Below are 22762 nucleotides of genomic sequence, written 5' to 3'. Positions count from 1 at the left end.
AATCAATGAATCAGGTTCTAAATGCCGGTGTAATGATGATGATAAAATTGTATAATAAAAATTTTAATTATCATTTACATTGGTTAAATTTTAATTTTTTTTTGTGTGTGTGTTCAACTTGTAAGGAGTTGTATTTTTAGCGATTCGCCATTTCATCATTATGTGTTTTGCTTTTGCGGTATTGATTCATCTAATTCTAAACGGAAATCATTTTTTTATTATTATTCTGAGGATTTTCTGTATGAAAAATAAACTTTTTTCGTGTAAAATTCGAAAAAAAACAATTCATTTTCAATTCATTCTGAATCAAGTTTGTAGCCCAAAAGCACAAAAAACTGGTCACACTGGTTATCATATTCATCAATCCATCATGGATGGAGCCCTACGCATACACACACACACGCAATGATTGTTATCATTGATATCATTTTTTTTTTTTTTTGATGTTTGTCCTTGAAATGAAAGCGAAATGAATGATGTGTTCAACCATTCATTTGAATGTAAAGAATAGCCCTTTTTGTGACCTTTGTTAAAAGTGATTTTCTAATCAAATCTGGATTTTTTGTTTTGTTTTGTTTCAATGTTTAACACTAACGTCATCATACAAATGCAACAAAAAAAAAAAAATAAAAATAAAAATAAATAACCAGACACAGACAACCAAATCAACTAATCATAATGTTTGTTTACCAACCAAAAAGCACTTTAAACACATCACACTTTCTAAGAATCTGAACAATGATTTATTTTTGATGATCATCAAAATTCGAATCGAAAAGATTATTTAAGATGTACGAAAAGAAAATCCTTTCAAATTCAAATTCAATGAAACGAAACAACGAAAACAATGCAATGCACTGAAAAGAGAAAAAAAATAAATTCCGAATTTCGATTCTTTTTTAATTGTGTTGTTATATTTAGCTCTCTGGTATCTCTGATGTTATGATCCATGATGATGAGAATGATAATGATGTGTACCTAACAAAAGAAACAGATGTACCTTTTTTCTGTCGAAATTGATTTATCTCAATTTATATTGTTGCTGTTTTTTTTTTTTTTTTTGCTTTGTTGTTTATAGAATGAAAATGTTGAGCTATTCGAGAAACCTGAAATTCCACCAAAAAACTTGCTTCATACCCGGATCTTAATTTTTTTTTGTTTTTGTTTTTGTTATTCGAAATTACTTTTTTTCTCGATTACGCAAACGCATCCAAACAATGAAAATGCGCAATGATAAACATTATTGGTCTTCGAATCAAATAAAAAAAAATAATCACAGAATATTCTAGAGAAATGATTCAAAAAACAAGGAAAAATCAGGTCAACTACATCTAAACCAAACGTAAAACGAACTGAAAGTACATCTAACTTGATTAACAAATAGACAAAATCATTTTTCGGAAATTGAATCCAATTCATAATGGGAAATCCAATTGTAACATCTACATTTTTAGTTTACCATGGAAAATAACTTTGTCAAAAAAAAATTCCAACAATCGACTACCATTGAGGATTATATGGTGGTGGTGGTGGTGGTGTTGATGGCCTGAAACATCACATATTTATCCAATGATGAATATATATTACTTTCCCTCATCATCATCATTATCACGATCATCATAATAACGCCTCCATCATCTATATATATGGTGTATATATGTGTGTGTGGTAGCATCATCAATCGCAATCAAATCATAACAAAAAAAATCATAATCAAATTGCAAAGAAAAAAATTTACGTTTGCGTTTGCGCTATATTTATAAAACAAACGCATAATAATAATAAAAAGTGAAAAGTTCTCACTGGATATTATTTTATCCATCGAACCATCATCATCGGCGTCATACATTTACAATTTATAATCATCCAAACACATCATATTCTTCAATCGTCTGTTACTATTGTGATGATGGTGGTATGAAACAGAGGTACATGGTAAACACTCATATAGCTAACGATATTGTGTATATGTGCAGGCAACAAACAAACAAAAAACTTTGTGTCCAACAAAAAAAAATATATGCATACAGCACAGCACACACAAATTATACAAGATCAAACCGAAAATCGTAAATGTAGAAAATCGACATCGAATCGAACCATCCGATGGAAAACAAAAAATTCGAAATCCTATTTTCATTTCTGTGAATAGAATCTATTTATTTTTTTGGTTTGATAACAATTTCCGTTTGATCAAAACAGCGGTGCTATCATATTATCAAACCAAAAATAAATTAATTAACAAAATTTTTTTGCCTGTTTTATTTTTATAATTGTTTTTTTTTCTGTTGTCTCACATTTATTTTTGTGAATTTTTGGTGAATTCATTTTTGTGTTGTGTCAAAAAATTTTTTTTTTTTCAAAACGACTGAATGATGAGAATGAAGCTATCAACACCGATAATAAATTTGTCTAATACGTCTACAGTGACGACAAATTCAACAAAATCTGATTATCATCATGATGAAACGAAAGTATCAACATCACCAAATTCAATAATAAAAATGGTTACAACAACTACAGCGACAACCGGAACATCTGATACAATAACACCACGTGTAAAAACATTAAGAAGTTTTTCTTCATGTCCATCTACAACAACAGCAGCAGCAGCAGCAGCAGCATCAACAGAATTATCATCATCGAATCCTATATTAAATTCGGCAATCAAATCGACAAGTCTTGACCTGGAAAATTGTCTACATTCACAGCAACCAAATGAATTAATTATAATTGATCAGAATCAAACGATTGCAATTGAAGTACCACCGAATACATTAAAAATTGATCTACATTCATTTCGTCCAGCATCTGAATTACATCCAGAACCTGGTGATATAATTGAATTTGATCGTACATTATTCTCACAATGGGGTATTTATGTTGGTGATGGTGATGTTGTCGTTATTGTTGGCAATGATGCCATACAAATGGTACCAGATTCAGAAATTGCTCATGTTGAACTTGTACCATTAACCATTGTTGCTGGTGATCATTATTGTCGTGTTAATAATAAATTACATCGTGCTAAAGAACGTAATCTTTTGCCTTTTAATAATGAAATTGTCGTGCGAAAAGCTCTTTCCAAGGTATGTGTTTGTGATACGATTTGAAATTTTCCAATCAATTCCCCCTCTCTCTCTCTCTCTCTCTTTTTTACACATACATCAGAAATAATCATTTGGAATGTTCCAGGACCATATTATTTTTATTGAGAAAAAAAACTTTACCGTTCCATCATCATCATCATCATCATTCAATCCAATTCTTTTTTTTATTCGAATATGAAAGCTTCAATATTTCCAAACACGCAGGAACCATATTTAAGGTCACATGATGGCCATGTTTTTTTCTATTTGTTGTTGTTGTTGTTGTTGTTGCTATTGCTATTGCTGGAACGGATACATGAAAGATTTTTTATTTTTATTTTTATTATTGTTGTTGTTTCTGATGTTATTTCATTCAATTTTTCGTCTTGTAAATCTTCACTATATATACACATACGCATACACAGTTCTTCGCTCTTTTTTTTTGTTCAGAACTTATCGATTTCATTTTAGTGTTTCAATTTTCAATGCTCAGTCACTTTGGCAGTATAGCTTCATACATTAACTTGCACATCATATATACAAGTGAATTTAGTGTGTGTGTGTGTGTGCGTGTATTTGAAGGACTGAATCTCTGACAAAATTCTCAAGGTCTTTTTTTTGTTCGTTTTCATACACACACATACAAAACTATAGTGAGAAGAGATTGTGGCACACTTTTTTTTGCTTTCGAAACAAAAATTCAACCCAAAAAACGACGACTGCAACACGCATACACGTGTTATGGAATGAAATGGTTTTGTTGGTTGTATGTATTTGTGATGTTGTTTCTGGTCGATTCTGGTTGATGGTTCAGAAAAAAGAAATCTGATATTTTTTCTTCACTTTTTGGTTTCAAAGTTTATGAACCATATGAATATTACGTGACGTAACCAGGTTTTTCTGTCTGTTTGTTTGTTTAAATCAGATGATTATTGTTTGTTTGATTGGAATTTTTTATTTTTCCAAATTCAAATTTTTCCCAATTTGTAGCTTAAGTCGATTGACATCACACACACACACACACACATCTGATTAGATTGACGATTTTTAACGGAATTGTTGTCAATGGTTGTATACTTGTGAATCCAATCAATCATTCATCAAATCAACAAGAATCGTTGATGAAAAAAAAACAGAATGACAGGCTCATTCATTCATGTTATTCAGTAAAAATAACAATTCCTATACCAATAAATGAGAATTTAAAAAAAGAGAAAAAAAAGAAAGTAAAAAAAATGACAGGCGAAATTTGTGCCTATCATTAATTTTTCGCTTTACATTGAACAGAATTTTTTTTTCGCTACAAATTTCTCTGATTTGTGATTATTATTAACTTTATTATAGAACTGAACTAAAATGAACTTGAGATATATTCAGTATAAAAAGATGATAATGATGGAAAGAACGTTGTCACATTTAGCAACAACATTCGCCAAGAATTTTTGCTTGATTAGCGATATATAAATTCTTTATTTTCAGTCATCTGCGTCATCATCATCATCATCATGATTATGCACGTGCCAACAGTTATTTTATTTTTTTTTGCCCGCACAAAAAAACCTTGATTTGTCATGAATGAATAAGTGTAAATTATATTGATATATCGAAGATGACTTTGGCCTCGGTTATCTTTAGATGGTGTTGTTATCTATTTTCAGCAGTGTGGAATTTATTTATTTATAAAATGTAAATTAACCATAAAGATATTTTCTTAGAATTTGATCCATTATAAAATTCTCATTGTCGTTGTTAATGATCAATGATCATTGTTATAGATCGATCATTGCACCAGATAATGATGATGAGAATGCATTTTTATCTAAAACATCAATGTTTTTTTTGTCGATAATTATGAGAATCGATTTTATCAATGAAAAAAAAATAATTCTATCTCATTTTGAATTGAAATTATTATTTGTTGTTGTTGTTGTTTGATTTGAATTTGAAATATCGATTTCATCATCATTGCATTTGTTTTGCTATCATCAACATCATCATAATGCCGATAATTTTCAAAAACGAGGTTTGTTTCTTGGCAACAGCCAGCCAGCTAAACAACCAATGCCAATAAACGACGACGGTAATGACAACATCTATGATCACATGATGATGATGATGATGGTGATGAAGATAGCCAAGTTTGGAATAAATATCGTAATCGTTAAACACACACACACACACACACACACACACGACAGACGTAATAAGGAAAAATTAAAGAAATAAAAATGTACATTTTATTCTTTAAATAATATTGACAACGGACTTACTTTTCATCTAGATGATTTTATAATCAATTAGTCGGAAAAATAAGAGAGAAAAACTTGTTATTGATACGTATTATAAAGAATAAATTATGCCAAAACTGTGTGTGAAAGTTCAAAAGTTTAAAAATAATGAAAAAAAAACAATCAACCACAACGATAATAATGATCATAATCAATCAAAATGACAGAAAAAAGATAATGCAATAATAATAAACCTGTTGTTAAGCATTTGGATTTTTTTTTGTTTTTTGTTGTAAATTTTTTTTTCCAAATTCAATTATCTTTTTTATTGTAGTTATTTTTAATTTGTTTTTTATCACCTGTTTTCAGGTTGGCACAACCGTACCATATAATGCATTACAATGTAATACAGAACATTATGTAACCGAATGGAAATATGGACAACGATGGAGTGATCAGGTAGGCGATATATTAATAATAATCATTTTTATCCATTGAATTCTAAAAAAAGAAATTGATCAATTGAGACATATTTGATTGTTATGTGTTTGATTTTATCATTGATTGGATCAATTTTGTTTTTTCACACACAGTTTTGAATGATTGATTTATCACAATTGTTAATTGATGATGGATTTCATTTGGCAGTGATCGTTTTTTTTGTCGATCATTTAAATAAAACTTTATCATCATCATTATTGTTGGAACAGATTTGATTTTGAATTTCAGACATAGCTTGTTTGATGGTTAGCTAATTTTTGTATTTTATAAACAAACATTGTTTGTGTTTGTTTGATGTTTTCTTTTTTTCACTTTCAAGTAATAATGATATTTTCAACTTGTCATCATCATCATCATCATCATCTTTCATTGTTTCAGCCTTTTTTTCAGATTGTTGTTTACATTTTATTCTGTATGGAAATAGCTGTTGTTTTTTCAAAAAAAAAAATCATTAAAATTCTTTGTCTCTGCGAAAAATAAATAATTAAATGGAATATTTTTTTGTTTCATTCAATGATGGAAACTTGTAAACAAAAAAAAAGAATTTTTTTTTCTCTTCAAAGAAAGAAATTCTGTTGGGAGTGGTCTGCCAATCAATTTAATAGATTACTCGATTATCGATCAAATCAAATTAAACGTATAGGCTAGGCCATAATATTGAATTGAATTTTCTTTTTCATTCGGTTTCTGCTGCTGATAGTGGGGTAGGGGTAATTCATATTCTTGTTTCTTGGAAAAAAAATTGTCGCACGCATGAAAACTGAGTATTTATATAAATAAAATAAAATATATTACGTATAATCAATCAATCGATCAGTCGATCGATTTGGTTCGACACTATCTATCATACATCGAAATGTTTGTTATTAGATATGACCATGACCATGAATATTTTATTTTTTGTATTTTTGTATATGTGCAATATTGTCAGAATACTACATTCTATTGATGATGGCCTTGATATAAAGTATTTATCGTTGTCATTTGATTTAGTTTTGTCATTCATTCATTTTTGATGTTTATTTTCATTAATTTTTAATTGTTATTTAATTCCAGCATCTTACATTACATTCAATGCAATGTACCATTTATTCTGCATAGGAATCTTGTACATTGCATTGAATATAACAAAAAAGCTCTGTGAGAATCTGTAATCGGAATTCTTACGAACCAAAAAAAAACTTTACATTATACATAAAGAGATTTCGTTGGCAACAACAACAAAATAAACAGAAATGTTCAAGCGAAAGTGTTAAATTTTTTTCAGTCAGTTTACGATCATGATGATTTGATCTGCATATATTTGTATTTGACAAGTTTATATTTTTCTCACATCTGTCACACATATCATCATTTAGAGTCTCAATTGTCAAATCACACACACAAAGTGATGATGATGATGATGATAATGATAAGATGTACAATGTTTTTTTTTTTGGCTGTACAAATACACATACATTTCTGTATTAGATTTCCAATAATAATAAGATTTAGTAAAGTTTAGATTTTTTTTTTGTTGCATGTGTTTGTGTGATCTACAACACTTGAGATAAACGGTGTGGAAAAAAAGAGAGAAATCATTGACATATCACATTGATTGCTGATTAATAATGATGATGATGATGATTATAATGCCGACAATGGCTGTACACAGTACACACACATATAATGGACATAACTGATTTGAATGAATTTGACTCATTTACCAGATTCGTGTGTGTGTGTATTGAATTAAATATTGAGATTAGATTAAATGTGGTGTTGTTTTTGTTTTGTTTTGTTTGTTCTGTGGTGATTTTTTGGTTTTCACTGGTTGATTGTTTGTCATTTACATCGTTTTTTTTGTTTTTGAAAATTTTCAACTTCTAAATATCGATTGTGTGTGTGTCGGTTGTATTTATTTATCTGATGAAAATTTCATAATCGTATGTAGTGGTAATAGAACATAATTTCAATGGAATTTTGTTTGTTTGTTTGGTATTCCATAAAAAATTAATGAATTTAATGACCTTTTTTCCTGTTGATGATCTATAAGTTATTCTTAGATTCTAATACATTCAATGGTTGGGAGTTTTCCAAATGATGATGATTATATAACCGTTGTTTTTTACAACAATAAACCGCAGAATGATATAAATACAAGTCGGTTGATGAACTACATTATTTCTCAGGTCGTTGTTATTCTTTTTTTTTCTTTATAATGATTGTTTGTTTTTCGTGGTTATTTTTTTTCTAACCATAGAAAAGATATAATCATCGTCAAGGAAGTATTTTCTCTTGTGCCAAATGAAATCATATTTCAAATCAAATGTACAATGAACCACACATGATGGTTGTGTGTTTGTGATCATTTCAAGACATATTCCTGAATATTCTATTCTATTCTATTCGTCTATATATATCATATCATGTTTGTTTTAATCATAATCCTTAAATTATTTTTTTTCTTTTCTTTTTTTGAATTTATTAATAATAGGCACAAGTATCATTGCATTCATTCAAAGCATTACGATTACAGCATACAAATTCAATATCTGAAAGTCATAATGTATTTGTTAATACGCTCAATGAAGTACTAAATAGTCCAGCTATATCACATGGTTCAAATGGCGCCAGTAGTCAATTGGCAAGTCCAACATTGTCCACTACAAATAGTAAACCCATACAGATAAATAGTTATGATCGAAATCGTTCAATATCGATCAGTGAATCATTATCATCTGGTAGTGGTGGTTGTGGCTGTGGATCTACTGCATCTACATCACCACCATCAATAAATTTGATGGCCACTAATCATTTACCAATAACAACAACAACAACAACAGCAGCAACAACGACAACGACGACGACAATGTTATCCGAATCATTCAATAATACAGCCGATAATTGCCAAACGGAACTTTCATTCTTTTGAAATGGATTAGTAATAATGATAATTTTGTTTCGAAATCAAACAAAAATTAACACATTTGATTAATCACACAATCTGGCTATATTTTGTCTGATATTTTGCAAGCTCATTTTTTTCTCTTTCTCTCAATTTATTTTTCGATTAATGAATGTATGATGATGATCAATTACTACATTCGTATCTCATTACATAATTTTTTTTGTTGTTGTCTTCGAATTTTTGGACACATGGATCATTTTTTTTTTTGTTAATCATATTTTTAAAAACGACAACGCACACAATGAATGTAGATGGGTGAAAAGAAGAAAAAAGACGTTGATGACTGATAAAAAGAGTCTATCCATTATATAATAATGATGATTGTTAAATGAGTAAATGGCTAATTTGGCTATATATGTCATATATATTGTTTTTCGATTTGTACAAATCTTTATTTTTTTTTTCTCTGATTTAATGATTAAATCATTATTGATTCACATTATTAACTATTTCTATTTCTATTTTGCTTGCTGGCCTGCTTTTTTTTTGCTCCTCTTCTTCATAATAATAATAAATACTGAAATATGAAACTTTTTTTGTTTTGTTTTTTTCGAAAAGAATTTCATCTCATATTTTGTGTTGATTAAATTACTTCCGTGTTTTGATTTTTCATGAAAATGAAAAAAAAATTCAAAAAAATTCTTTGGCGACATCTATTATCTTGGCAATTAGTTATTATGATTTTTTTTACACTGAAAAGATGGCGCCACAATATAATATATGTACTGAACAACAGCAAAATGTTGTATCTAACATGTGATTTCTTGTTTCATGCTCATCGATTTTTATATGCGCGCTCTAAATTCAAAAATTAATTCCGTTTCTAAATTTTATTTTTATTTTTATTCGACTGACAATCATTGTCAATCATTCACAGTAAGTGAAAATATTATTCTATTTGTACAACATTTTCGAAATTCAAATCATCACTAAATCTTTGGATGGAAAACAATCAAGAAAAAGATTCAAATTCATATAATATAAATAATTATGACATAAAATTTAACATTTGCAATGGAAAACGTTGGCCATAATAAACTTTATTACCATTATTGACGATCATATGATTTAGTCTGCATAATACATTTGCCATTAACCAAATTAGATTTCTCGCATAGATCTTATCATCATCATCAATGAATCGTTATTCTTATTGAAATGAATGACTATTGTTTCCTGGTTGTATTCTCTATATATGATAATTATTGTAATGCTATTTATAATATTCGATTATGGATGTTCATTGTGAACAATCATCATCATCATAACAATGGGATTTGTCATTTGGTTTGTTCCCAATCATCATCATCATTATTAACATATTAAATTGGCAATCGAAAAGTGAAACGCTTTCATCGATTATCAAAATCAACTCGAATAAGCTGAATTGATAATGTATGTGTGTTTGTATTGATTATAACATTGTTTCGTTATATTCTGTTTCATTGTTTGTATTTTATTTTTATCGTAAAATAAATATTATACAACATTCGAACACACATACACACACGAAAAGAATCAAGATAGTTAATCAATCAATCAATCATTATTAGTAAGTGTGTGTTGTATAATAATGTAGATAGAATAACAAAATTCTGAATTTTTTTTTGAATATTTGTTTGCACCTGAAACAAACCAAATTGACAATAACAAATGATGATGACAATAGTCTTATTTTTTTATGCCTAATATGATGGCCACCAAATCGAATGGTAAAATAAATGTTTATCAAAAAGAAAGAGCAAAAAAAAAATAAATTTTCTGTTAGCAATTTCATTATCATCATCAATCAGGATGACGTCATCAAATGATCATCAGAAGGCCAGATTCTTCGTTTGTTGAGAAGAATAGAATACAAAAGAAACGAGTATATATAGTGAAAACCAAATAGTGAATTTGATTTTGTAAATAGTAGTGAATTTGCGCACTCTGACATTTTATTTACCAAAATTTCCTTTTTTTCCTAATACTTCTGCTTTTTTCGTAATCGTCATTGTTGTTTTTTGAGAATCATTCATTATAACGACTTGATCGAACTTGGAAAAAAATAATCATCATCAGAATGCAGAGACAATAAGAATGTATGTGTTTTTTTTTTGGTTGTTGGAGAGGGTAACAAATCTCTATAAGAATTGTATCCACATATACCAGATTTCGATATTCACAAATGACTATATCAGAGAATTATATGATTTTTTTCTTCTTGGTCCGCATTGGCCATCGTCGTTTCTTGTAGTAGTAGTAATAGTAGTAGTAGTGGTAGTAACAAACTGGCAACATGAAAAATGTCAAAATTCTTTTTGTATTTTACTGTTACCAGAATTTTTTTTTTTGTTTCTTTTCTGGTTTATGCATTCAGTGTTTGTCTGTGCATTGCTTATGTGTGTGTTTTGTACAGACGCTTGGATAACTCGGCGGTATTTTTGTTTTTTCTTTTTCTCTCTGTCGTCATCGTCGTCGTTGAAATTCTTATCATTGATCATCATCATCATCATCATAATAATAAATATATTCAAGTGTGTTGTATATATCGACCTAAAGCGCGTAAATTGATAAATATGAAAACTATCTATCTATCTATATATATATGATGATCGTGATGAACATGATGCAAATATATAAATTTAAAATTTAGTGAAATTTTCATCTTAAAAATTTAAAACAGAAAAAAAATAATTTTCAAAATTTGATAACAAAAAACTCAACGAATCATCATCATGGTTTCATCATTTTTGTTTTTATCCATGTATGTGTGTGAGTTTTATTTTTTTGCATCTATTTTCAAACAAAAAAAAATCAATCATGCAGCTTGAAAAATTTGATTTTGATAATTTCAATTCATAATTCAATTCGAATGATTCATTCATTATCAGCTTTTTTTGTTTTGTTTTGTTTTATGTTTATGATTTTGCTTGATTATTTCATTGGATTTTATATCAATTTATTTTTTCATCATCATCATCATCATAAAAATCATATTCCAAATCACGATTCAGATCTGGGGTATTTGATTTTTCTTGTTGTGTTGTTTTGTTCTGTTCTGTTCCCAATTGCAATTATTGTCTGTGTGTACAAATAATAATAATAATTTCAATCATAATGATCATTATTGTTTTTTTTTCATTGATTTCATTTCTGTTGAATGATGATGATGATCATCATCATTATGAAACAACAAAAACTACGTCATTCAAAAAAGAATGAAATAATTTTTTTTTCTTCATCAATCTGTTATCAGCGTCGTTTATATGTCCATATATTCGATTCGAATTGGATTGCATTTTTGTTTCTTTCTTTCATTTTTTCACTGGTGTTGCAACAACGTTGTTGATGATTGATTTCCATTTTTCTCATTTTGTGTGTTTTCAATTTCTCAATTAAATTTGCACGTCCACCACATGGTTTGCTTGGTGATTTAATTTTGTTTTGTTTTAGGCTTCAACAAAATCCTACGAACATTGCGTTTCCGTTTCCTATTAGCACAACATGTTTGTTGATTTTTTTTTGTATGTGTGCTGAAACTTTTTTTCTATTTTCTGTCTAATTTTTTTTTTTGTAAATAAAAGGTAACTATTTAATTGTTAAACTTTTTTTTCTCTACAAAAAATAAACGGATCTTTATTAATGAATTTATGAGAAATGATGATGGTGTGTAATACAGTGGCAATTCTCAATGATGATGATGATGGTAATGGTAATGGTAATGACTTACGTATGAAAAAAATACGGATTTTTCCTTGTTAAATATTTTGTGTTTGACGTATTATATGATGATGATGATTATGGTGATGAAATATTCAATGTTTACTTTTTATGTCTACATGTTGTAATGGTAGTTGCTCATTAGAGAGCAAAAAAAATAAAAAATAAATAAGCCAAGATGATTTAATCTTAAACAATGATAATGCTGTCGTTGTTGTCGCACGGTAATCACATTAAATCTAGAAACATTCTTTTCTTCCGTTGATATTATCCCACATTAAAGTTTTTTCTTCTTTTTTTTGATGGATTTGAATACAACAATAATGAATGAATGAATGGATTTTAATTTTGTAGAAAAATATCTAGATGCAAAAAGAATTAGAAAACATGTTGGCAAATAAGTGTATGCTGAACAAAAATGTTTGCTTCACCGTAATGCATTTCAATGTACCCATCCATCCATCCATCCATCTATGAATCATGTTTGTCTATGGACACGTAATACTTGGAATGGAATTAAGCACGTTATACAATAGAGAGAGAGAGAGTGATAGAAAGAAATTGTTATTGTTATAATGATTATGATGATTCACTATTTTCATATATATTGAAAATGAATCAAAACAATGAAATTTTCAAGCATTTTGATGATGATATTGATGATTCTGGTTAAATAATGGAAAATATTCGTCATCATCATCATCATCATTTTTTAATACATCAAACAAGAAGCTGTGTAGACAGTTTTTTTTCTTTTGAATTTTTTTTTCTCATTATTTAGTCAAATTTGGAAACGAAAATGGTGCATCTTTGACTCTGTGAATGATTCATTATAATATGTTTTAAATATAATTATTATTGGGAAAAAGAATTTTTTTTTCACATTTTTATTTATGTAAATGAGATTCATAACAACAACAACATCACTGAATGTGAATGAATTTGTTATTCACTTCTCTATGAATAATGATGATGATTATTGAAATTCGCAATTTATTCTAGAGATTTTATATTTTGATGAAATTCTTTGTTTGTTTTTTTCCAATTTTGTTGTTAATGTGTGTGTGTGTGTGTGTTTGTTTGTTTGTTTGTGCTGTTGACAACCGATAACCGATATTTATTTTTTGCCTAATCATATATAAACATCAAAAAAATGGTTTTTTTTATCTCTATATATTTTATATATGTGTCACTCCATGATTATCATATCAAAACAAATACAAGTCAAATGGAATGACTACGAAAATTTTGTTGTCAAGTGTGTAACAAAGAAAAAAAGATTACCATTGTTGTTCATATTGTAATGATGTGCGATCGCTATTTCTGTAAAAATAATGAGAATAATGATTAAAATTCTGATTAATTCTATGTTGACTAATTTCCATTATTTTCGGATTGTTTCTTTGCTAGCAAAAAAAAATGATGGGCACAATATAATCTTTTGAAATCATCGCCATTAATCATAATTGACCAATAGCAAGAATAAAAAGCAGAAAAAAAATCAATTTTATCCGATGTCATTATCAAGTATCATCAGTGAATTCATTTCACCATCTTCATCACTCTTACCATCGTCATCATCATTATCAATATTAATATTATCATCATCATCGTTGTTATTGTTGAAAAATCGAATAATAACGACGAATGGGTGATCCACAACAACAGCCATCAACTTCGGGTATAAAGATTGATCCAACAACAACAACAACAACAACAGCCGAATCAAGTGATACTACTAATGTAATGGCATCAAATACTGCTATAGATGCACGTCATGTGGTAGGTGTAGATGAATTTCTCAATACTGGTCGTACTGGTAGACGGAATGCTTTAGGCGATATATTGGATGAAAATTCTGCATATCTAACAACGGCTGAATTACCCGATCAACTTTCATCATTGTCATTTGAATCCGGTAAGTTATCGTGATTGTTTTTTTTTAGTTGTTCATGCATAGTGTTTGCTTTCACATTGTTTTTATTAGTAATAATAATAACAAAATAACAACTAGATAAGCTAATTTCAAATTGAAATTAAAACCCACAAACACAAATACAAAAAGAAATTTAGAACAATTTCAATTATATTATACTGCTATAATATGCTACAATATATGAATAGAATAATGAAAAAAAAGTCATTTCTCAATCATTTCTTTCAAAGAAAATTGTTTGTTTATTCTTTTTCTTTCTAGCGGTATATATGTGGTGAGAATTTTTCCCATACGCACACACACACACACTTACAGACACAGACATTTCCTGCTGTGTTATATATTTGTTTTTTCACACCTTTTTTTGACATGAGCATTATTTATCATTATTATACGGTAACAACAGTAGTAGTAAACAGGAAACAAAACACCTGAGAAATGATGAGACCATTAAAAAGTGATGATAATAATAATAATAATTTGATTAATTGGCTTCCATTAGTAGTTTTTTTTTGGCGAAAGTTTTATGTGTGTCAAGTTTACTTGAGTGGCTCAATATTTTGTCTCGTTTGTTGTTGTTTGACTGATTTTGTCTGATTGTTATTGTTTTGAACTCTTGAAAGTAAAGCGAACATGAATCGTTTTTTTTTTGTTTTTTGTTTTGGTTTATCCGATTGTTTATTTGTCCAAAAAAAACAGCTGTTCAATTCAGAATTTAATGCATGTCAATAATAATATATTCCGATAGCTAGAATATATTAGTATTGTTGAAATTCTTAACCCTTGAACAATAGAATGTATTTGAACAAGAGAGAAGTGAAAAGTTTATCATTAAAGATCAATAACAACAAAGTGCTTGATTTGATCCAAAATTATGTTCACTTTTTGTTGTTTGTTTGTTTGTTTATTTGAATGAAATTCTTTTCAGTATCAACCAAGTATGTATCGTTTATTATTATTATTATCATTATTCTGTTTATTACACACGCACACAAGATTGATTTGTCAAGTTTTGGCTTTAGTTTATAGAGAGACGAAAGTTTAATTTACAATATCATGATTGTTCATTTTATTTTTATATATCGAATCTTGAATGATAATAATGATTCATCGTCGTCGTTGTTGTTGTTGTCGATCTACCGTGATTGTCTTGTTTTATTTTTGCTCTAATAATAAAAAAAAAAAAATTTTTTTATCATAAAAACGTCTCATTCGCAATTGACTGGAATCGGGTTTTTCTTTCTCTTTAATTCCTGAATTTTTGTTTCCGTATCTATCATAAAATAATTTATCATTAGTCATTGGTAATAACCAAAAAAAAGCAAATCAATTATGGTCGTATAAATGAAATGAAAATTTCTTTTTTCTATTTGTTTTGTGCAGAAGATTCTGTAAATTAAAAAAAAATTCTGGAACAAACTTGTCGTTACTAGCTTGGTTACAAATCATTTCAAGATGGTCATTAAAAAAAATGCCTAATTCTGCAATAATAATAATAATGAATGGCAATGTGTACGAAGTATAGGTTAATTAAACCGGAATGCTTTTTTTCATTTTCCCTTGGATTCAAAATGAAAATCTAAGCTATTTTTATCCCGGTGATGATGATGATATGGAAACCTTGATCACTATCTCACCATACCTAGGTAATGATTTAAGGATGACTGGATCATTCATCATTATTGATCTATTAATTTTGTCAACAATTTTGTTTGTGAATCGATATAAGATGTTTTCCTTTTTGAATCATTTCTTCGTGAAAAAAATAACCAATATATTTTTATCAGTAACGTTTTTATTTCCATCTATATCATATCATCAATCAATTATGCTTAATTTGATCAGCTTAAATAGTAGTTGTATACACACACGAGTGTTGCTTATCGATTTTGACTCAATTTTTACAACACTTGTCAATTTGATTGGTTAATTATTATAGGCTAAAAAACCACTCTATGTGTGTAGCGACATCTGGAATTCAATTCAAATCGTTCGTTACTGAATATAAAGATTTTTTTCCGTTATTTTTTTTTTTTTTTGGTGTCTGTTTCCATACTCCCAATGGAATGGATTCTGTATAGTGAAAAAACATGTACAATCTCGATCTTATTGCATACCGAAATTCTCGGTTTTTATTTTCGGTATTTTCTTTGCTGTTTTACTTTTACTATACAACATTCCAAATACTTGCTTTAGTATTGTATTACACATACCTTGTATGTTAGAAAAATATAAAAATCGTTATATTGTCAAACTAGTAAAAGGTAAATTTGTTAAGAATTAAATTGAATTCATTTTTTTTACTTCAATGGCCAATGGGCAATTTTGCATGTTTGGAATCTTTTTGTCCGATAAATTAGGTTTGAAATTGATTTATTGATTTATGTTATGTATATGAATGTGTATGATAAAATGAATCTTTATATGTATATGTGGTCATGGTTGAATTGTCAAATTTTCAATTCCAGTCTTGTTTTGAATTTATAAAAAATTGTTTTCTTTCTTTTCTCGAACGATTTAGATGTTTTCACATATGCCAAGTTACAAATTGTTTGTTTTATCTCTTTCGACAATAAGAAAAAAAGAATGAATGAATGAACGATCACCAGTGCTTGTTTGGAAAAAAACCAGATGCCATATAATGTCTCAAATTCATCCAATAAAAAAAAACAAAGAAAGAAAGAATTAAACTTGAGTTTTTTTTTTGATTGATGGTTGATGGTCATTTCTTATCCAAAAAAAAAATTATTATTGTTTCTGTTTGTTTGATCTTGTGATCTGTTTGTTTGTTTGTTAATGGTCAATGGTTGATGATAGTAGTAGTAGTGGTGGTGGTGGTGGTGTTTGTAATTGTATATGTCCAAATCGAATATGACATAATGTCAAAATGTTTATATATGTGTGTGACAAATATTTAACCAAAAAAAAAAAAAAGAGTAAATGGAATTGTATATGTGGTGTATGTGTATGTTTCTGGCTTGTGTTTAAATCATTTTGGCTCAATGATTTTATTTGATATATAAATGGGTACCATCCAATTATCATTTTCATCAGCAAACAAACTGAAAAAAAAACATTGAAAAGTGAAAGTAAACAAAAAAAACTGAATATTTTGTGTCTCAGAAATGTTATTGTCATTCATTTTTGTCGCTGTTGTTGTTGGTGGTGGTTGACTAATTACATGCTCGTTTCGAAAATAACAAAACCCTTAAATGAATGCATATCGAATTTAGGCCAAAAGAGACAGAGAGAGAGAGAGAGAAAGAAAACAAAAATATCACAAGATCAAAAGAAACAACCATATTAATCGATTCTTTATTTGTTTTTTTTTCTTTTCTATTTCATGTGATCCTGTCATCGTCATCATTCTTATTAATCGAATATGGTTAATCGATGGTTTGGTAATGGTTTTTTTCTTTCCATTTTGACTGGCTCAACATACACACAAACACATCAAACAGATCAATCGTGTTCATTACAATCAACGCCTTCAACATCCAATTGTCATCCATCATCATCATCATCATCATCTTGAAGAAGAAGAAAAAAAACAAGAAGCAAATAAACGAAAAAAATTATGAAGAACAAAAAGAGAAGAAGAAAAAAAAAATTCCTCATCACCATCACCATAAACATTTTTGTTGAATATTTTTGCATCAAAATAATCACACAAAATAGCAAGAAAAAAACCAATATCGATATTATCGAATGGATTCGATAGTCGTTTTCTGTAGATTAATCTCTTCATTTTTTTCTTCTTTCTTATCGTTTGACACATTTTTATTCATTCAGCTCATTTCCTCGCATCATCATTATCACCAGCATTGCATTGTAAAGCAAAATTCAACAGAAAAAAAAACAAAATAATTTATGATGATGGCAATTCTTATAAAGAAATCGATTCTTATAATAATATAATTCTGTGTGTGTGTGTGTGTGTGTATGTGTCTGGATGGAATTTTCATTCTCTCTACACACATTGACGATAAAAAATGAATGAAATCAAGAATAATGATAAATGAAAAGCGAATTGATTTCTAAACTTCTAACATCCAACATGTGAATGAGCCCATCATCATCATCATCATCATCATCATCATCGTTTGTTATAATTGTATTTGTTGTTTTTGGTGGAAAAAAAATGTCAAAATGTCGAAGAAAAATTTTCAGAATTTTTTTTCAACAAATCAAGAAAAAAAAATGATGACAGCATAAGACATTATGATTCGGCCACGAACAAAGGAAAGTCTCTGCCTGTGATGTATTCTTTGTACTCAAGTTTTTTTTTCATTTTTATTTCAAAAATAAATGAATTGAATTGAATGAATGGCTGACCCATATATTCTATGAATGATATTATATGGAATGGAAACACAAAAACATTCACAACATTTCGGCCACCACCACCACCACCACCATCATCATCATCATCAATTGTGATATTTGTGTCTAGATTCAATTTTTCTTTTTGTTTGTTCATTATTTCAACACCACTCAAAACTACCAGATGTAAAAACGGAACAAATAAGTAATGGAAAAAAGTCAGCCAAAAAGAAATCTGGTCTTTGTCGATCCGTTTCTCCGCTTTTTCTCTCTCTTTTTGGTCAGTTTTTGTGGATAAAATGAATCAACGATTGTTATTTTAGATGACAAGATTTTTTTTTCACTTGAAATGAAAATCAGTAACACCTATATACACACACATTTAAATGCACGGAAATCCAATTCCAACATCTCACTCGCTCTCTCTTTCATTTTGGCTACATTTCTAAAAGATTTTGATCTTTTTATTTTTCGTTTCCAACAACAACAACGACAACAACAACAACAACAACAACAACGAAAAACGGAAACTATTCAATTTCAAGTCATTGCCACTTGAAAAAAAAGAAGATTTTAAAATTGCACAAAACACATGAATGTGAAAATTGAAAATTCTTAAAAGACAATGAAATTCTTTGAATTCTTTCATCAATTTCTTTCTTTCTCTCTTCACAATAAATTCTGTACAATGATCACATAAACACAGACACACTGAATGAAAGATAATTCAATTTTTATTTTTTTTTTTGTTAATTTTTGATCAGATTTCGTTCTTTTCATCATTTTCAAAATTATAATCATTGACACCGGAATGAAATTTCTCTCTTTTTTTTTATTTATATAAATGTTGTATGTATACATAATAAATACGCTGGAATAATGTCATTTTGTGAATAATATTGATATTTTGATATTTTCAATTCTTTTGTTTTGTTTTGTTTTTTTTCTTGCACAAACACACACACACACACAAATTTTGTAAATATCAATCAATCAACTGAAGATCAAAAGATGAATTTTTGTTTAGTTTTCACAGTATTGTGGTTGTAAAATAATTTTATTCACATTCATTTCATTTCATTTTTCTCCTAATTATCAATTTAATAATTGATAATCATCATTATTTTTTGTCATTAATGGGATTATCCATTGGCACCCAGAAATTGATTCTTTTTTTTATTTATTTTGTTTTTTTTTATATATACTCATTGTGCACTCCTGATGATGATATTGATCACATTGAATTCCAAAATCACATTTTTTTCTTTTTATTTTGATTTTGATTTTGATCATCAAATTCTCCAGATCCACAATACTGAATGAAAATATTTTCCACAATTGTTTACCACACCCATACAAACTAATACTGGTCGATTAATTATGATTTATAAAATATGGATGATGATCTTATGCAAAAGCCGAAATTAAAATGGATTTTTTTTGAGTAAAAAGAATTTTTTTTTTTAATTTTCTTAAAAATTTCCCATTTTTTCAATTCAATTCCTATTCCAATCAATCAATCAATCAATTCATATTTCAATTCACATTCGTTCATCATTGGAATGATTGCATTATGATAATTAAATTGAAAAAAAATTCTATCTTTGGATGAATGCAATAGAATTTATCTTGAATCCGCTTATGTGTTTGTGTGTCTAATAATCTTTCAATCAGATTTGTTTAAATGTCAAGAAAATGATCAATATCTCTGCTTGTTCGTTGGAAAATAACGATCCGGAATATGAAATGTAATCCAATCACGCATCGTTCGAATAAACGGATCATATTGATTTTTTTTGTTGTTATTGTTGTTGTCCCAAAAATAGATCCTTAATGATCATTATTTTTTTCTTCATTCTAAAAATGGAACAATTTCAAGAATTTCAGAAAAAAATTACATTGTATATGAACAGTGCCAATAAATCATGTCACATGATTCTCGAATTGGAAAACAAATTCAAGATTTAAAAATTTTCAGAATTCCCTTTTTAAAAATGTCATCACAAAAATTTCGTTCAATACGAACATTTGAAAATAAATTCGTCTATCTTGATATCGAGCTGTAAGTGTTTTTATTCTGTCTATATTTTCAAATTGTCAACAAAAACAAACATTTTTTTTCCAATTTTCAGATGTTTTACGATCAAACAAGCTACCGTGATCGAAGTTCGAGAATTTAAATTGATAATTATGAATGCTATCGATTCACTTTTAGGCGAAATTGGTTCGAAAATCCAATTTGATATTCTCAAGTATCGTAACAACGATTGTCGTGCATTAATACGTCTATTGGCAAGGTGAGAAAAGAGAAATAAATTTTTGCCAACAAATATCAATTGAAAATAAATTGAATTTTTTTCCGTTTGTGCCAAAAATATAATTCGATCCTCATTCATCATTTTAAGCAATGTAGATTTGTTTGCTTTCGTCAATTCAATTTTATTGTGATTTTCTTTTCTTTTTTTCTCATTTCGTGAATCTCAATTTATTTTCTATTTTAGAGAAAAAAATCAAACACGAATCATGTCTAATTAGCATTTTTATGTTTATTTTTTTTTCTTTTCTTCAATTATTTTCCAACAGAGACTATGTAAAATTTCATCTATGTCTTTCATTGTTGAACGAATGGAAAGATTCACGTTGTCAATTTATAATCCACAAGGTCTGTAATATATAATAATAATAATTTTCTTTAAATTATTCATTTCATTTTAAAATTGAATCATTCCACAATATAGACATCACATTGTTTAGCATCCATTGTTGTATCCGATTCTATTGAAGATAATTTGGTCACAGTGCTCGATGAATGTGAATCAATTTCGTCATCATAATCATGGAATCTATTTATCGGAAACTATTTTCTTCGTATGGATATATGTCTTGTGATCAAAAAAAAAAGCTTCATTTCATAATTTCAAATGTTGTAATATTTCTCATAAATTCATTGTTTTATGATGACATGCTTTTCAGATTATTGTTTTTTTTCCTTGTGATCTTATCTCATTGTGTAAGTGGAAAAATAATAAATATTGAATTTTTTGAAAAAAAAACAAAACAAAACAAAACAAATTGAATCCATAAATCTAATGACAATTGTTTGTTTGTGTGTATGTGTGTGCGTGTGGACATTAGATTATCACTTTTGACCTGAAGCATTTTTTTAAAAATTTTGAATGATGAAAATTATCATCCACAATTGGTGGTCAGTGGAGTTATAAATCTTTTTTATTATTTGAAAAAGAATAAAAATTACCTATGAACAATGATGTGTGTATGCGTGTGTGTGTTTGTAATACCTTTTTTTAAATGATTTTACTTCGTTTCGGTTGATGAAATATCTGCCTCTATTTCTCATTCACAATGAATGAATGATGTAAAAAAAATTGAAATACCAACAATCAAAAGGTAGGTATCATCATCACCGGATGCTGGAATGACCATTTTTGGGAATCCAATGAGAATTTCTTTTATGAAATTTTTCAAAATTTGAATTTTTTTCTGTCCTTAGTATTTATATATGTGTGATATGATAAAAAGTTCATCATCGTTGTCTGTTTACGAAGTTCAAGTAGTTTTTTTTTTGAATTTAAAATTACAATTATAATTCTAATATTATGTAAATTGAGTTGAGTCCTTTTAACATTTAAACACACACACATTTGTCCCTAAAAACTAAATAGAATCCATTTTTTTCAGTTATTTTGTTTCTGTGGTGAATTGAATGCATATATGCAGGAAAATCTGATTTGTCACCACATAAACAATTGGGTTGTCATATACAAAGAACGAAACAAATGTCAGCATATTCAATCACATGTATGTATGTGTTTTTATTATAATTTAACCTTAATCCAAAGTCATTTTTTTTCTTTAAAAAAAAGATTATTTGTCATATATGATAATTATGATTAATGTTGTTGACAATGAATTTTTTCGTCGACCTTTTGGGCGTGAAAACAATAAAATTCACACACAAACACAATGAGCAACATATGACACGATAATTTTTTTTTTTGTTTTTTGTTGATTC

The 22762-nt window shown here is 28.1% G+C and overlaps 3 protein-coding genes across 8 annotated transcripts; all 3 read left to right on the top strand.

Moving 5' to 3' along the window:
• The first annotated feature begins 1454 nt into the window (after positions 1 to 1454).
• LOC124492056 (uncharacterized) lies at positions 1455 to 9298 on the top strand. 2 transcript variants are annotated; one of them, XM_047054824.2, is made up of 3 exons: positions 1455 to 3089; positions 5687 to 5776; positions 8295 to 9298. In XM_047054824.2, the coding sequence occupies exons 1-3, from the start codon at positions 2373 to 2375 to the stop codon at positions 8730 to 8732; spliced, it is 1245 nt and encodes a 414-aa protein (XP_046910780.1). In that variant the 5' UTR covers positions 1455 to 2372; the 3' UTR covers positions 8733 to 9298. The 2 variants fall into 2 exon arrangements, with proteins under 2 accessions (XP_046910780.1, XP_046910781.1); XM_047054825.2 differs by lacking the exon at positions 5687 to 5776 and having other exon boundaries at positions 1677 to 3089.
• A 246-nt stretch (positions 9299 to 9544) lies between these two features.
• LOC124491357 (uncharacterized) lies at positions 9545 to 20180 on the top strand. 5 transcript variants are annotated; one of them, XM_075732955.1, is made up of 4 exons: positions 11697 to 11771; positions 11968 to 12334; positions 13881 to 14388; positions 17868 to 20180. In XM_075732955.1, exons 3-4 carry the CDS (start codon positions 14118 to 14120, stop codon positions 17939 to 17941), a joined length of 345 nt encoding a protein of 114 aa, XP_075589070.1. In that variant the 5' UTR covers positions 11697 to 11771; positions 11968 to 12334; positions 13881 to 14117; the 3' UTR covers positions 17942 to 20180. The 5 variants fall into 5 exon arrangements, with proteins under 5 accessions (XP_046909940.1, XP_075588951.1, XP_075588989.1 ...); XM_047053984.2 differs by lacking the exons at positions 11697 to 11771; positions 11968 to 12334 and adding an exon at positions 9545 to 10163; XM_075732836.1 differs by lacking the exons at positions 11697 to 11771; positions 11968 to 12334 and adding an exon at positions 11122 to 11514.
• Positions 20181 to 20242: 62 nt separating this feature from the next.
• LOC124491602 (ribonuclease P protein subunit p14) lies at positions 20243 to 21769 on the top strand. The gene is made up of 4 exons (XM_047054276.2): positions 20243 to 20791; positions 20862 to 21026; positions 21313 to 21391; positions 21468 to 21769. The coding sequence occupies exons 1-4, from the start codon at positions 20655 to 20657 to the stop codon at positions 21561 to 21563; spliced, it is 477 nt and encodes a 158-aa protein (XP_046910232.1). The 5' UTR covers positions 20243 to 20654; the 3' UTR covers positions 21564 to 21769.
• The last annotated feature ends 993 nt before the right edge of the window (positions 21770 to 22762 follow it).

Source organism: Dermatophagoides farinae, chromosome 1 (genome assembly GCF_024713945.1).
Source record: "Dermatophagoides farinae isolate YC_2012a chromosome 1, ASM2471394v1, whole genome shotgun sequence".
NCBI classification, from domain to species: domain Eukaryota; kingdom Metazoa; phylum Arthropoda; class Arachnida; order Sarcoptiformes; family Pyroglyphidae; genus Dermatophagoides; species Dermatophagoides farinae.
Note: the sequence above shows the minus strand (reverse complement) of the source record. Positions and strands in the feature narration are given on the sequence as shown.

Excerpts from the sequence above, each read along its gene's own strand:
- LOC124492056 (XM_047054824.2), top strand. The coding sequence starts at position 2,373 with ATGATGAGAATGAAGCTATCAACACCGATAATAAATTTGTCTAATACG. Across the intron at positions 3,090-5,686 it reads TGCGAAAAGCTCTTTCCAAG|GTTGGCACAACCGTACCATA; the intron begins GTATGTGTTTGT and ends ACCTGTTTTCAG. Across the intron at positions 5,777-8,294 it reads GACAACGATGGAGTGATCAG|GCACAAGTATCATTGCATTC; the intron begins GTAGGCGATATA and ends TATTAATAATAG.
- LOC124491357 (XM_047053984.2), top strand. The coding sequence starts at position 14,118 with ATGGGTGATCCACAACAACAGCCATCAACTTCGGGTATAAAGATTGAT. Across the intron at positions 14,389-17,867 it reads ATCATTGTCATTTGAATCCG|ATCAATCGTGTTCATTACAA; the intron begins GTAAGTTATCGT and ends CACATCAAACAG.
- LOC124491602 (XM_047054276.2), top strand. The coding sequence starts at position 20,655 with ATGTCACATGATTCTCGAATTGGAAAACAAATTCAAGATTTAAAAATT. Across the intron at positions 21,027-21,312 it reads TTAATACGTCTATTGGCAAG|AGACTATGTAAAATTTCATC; the intron begins GTGAGAAAAGAG and ends ATTTTCCAACAG. Across the intron at positions 21,392-21,467 it reads GTCAATTTATAATCCACAAG|ACATCACATTGTTTAGCATC; the intron begins GTCTGTAATATA and ends TCCACAATATAG.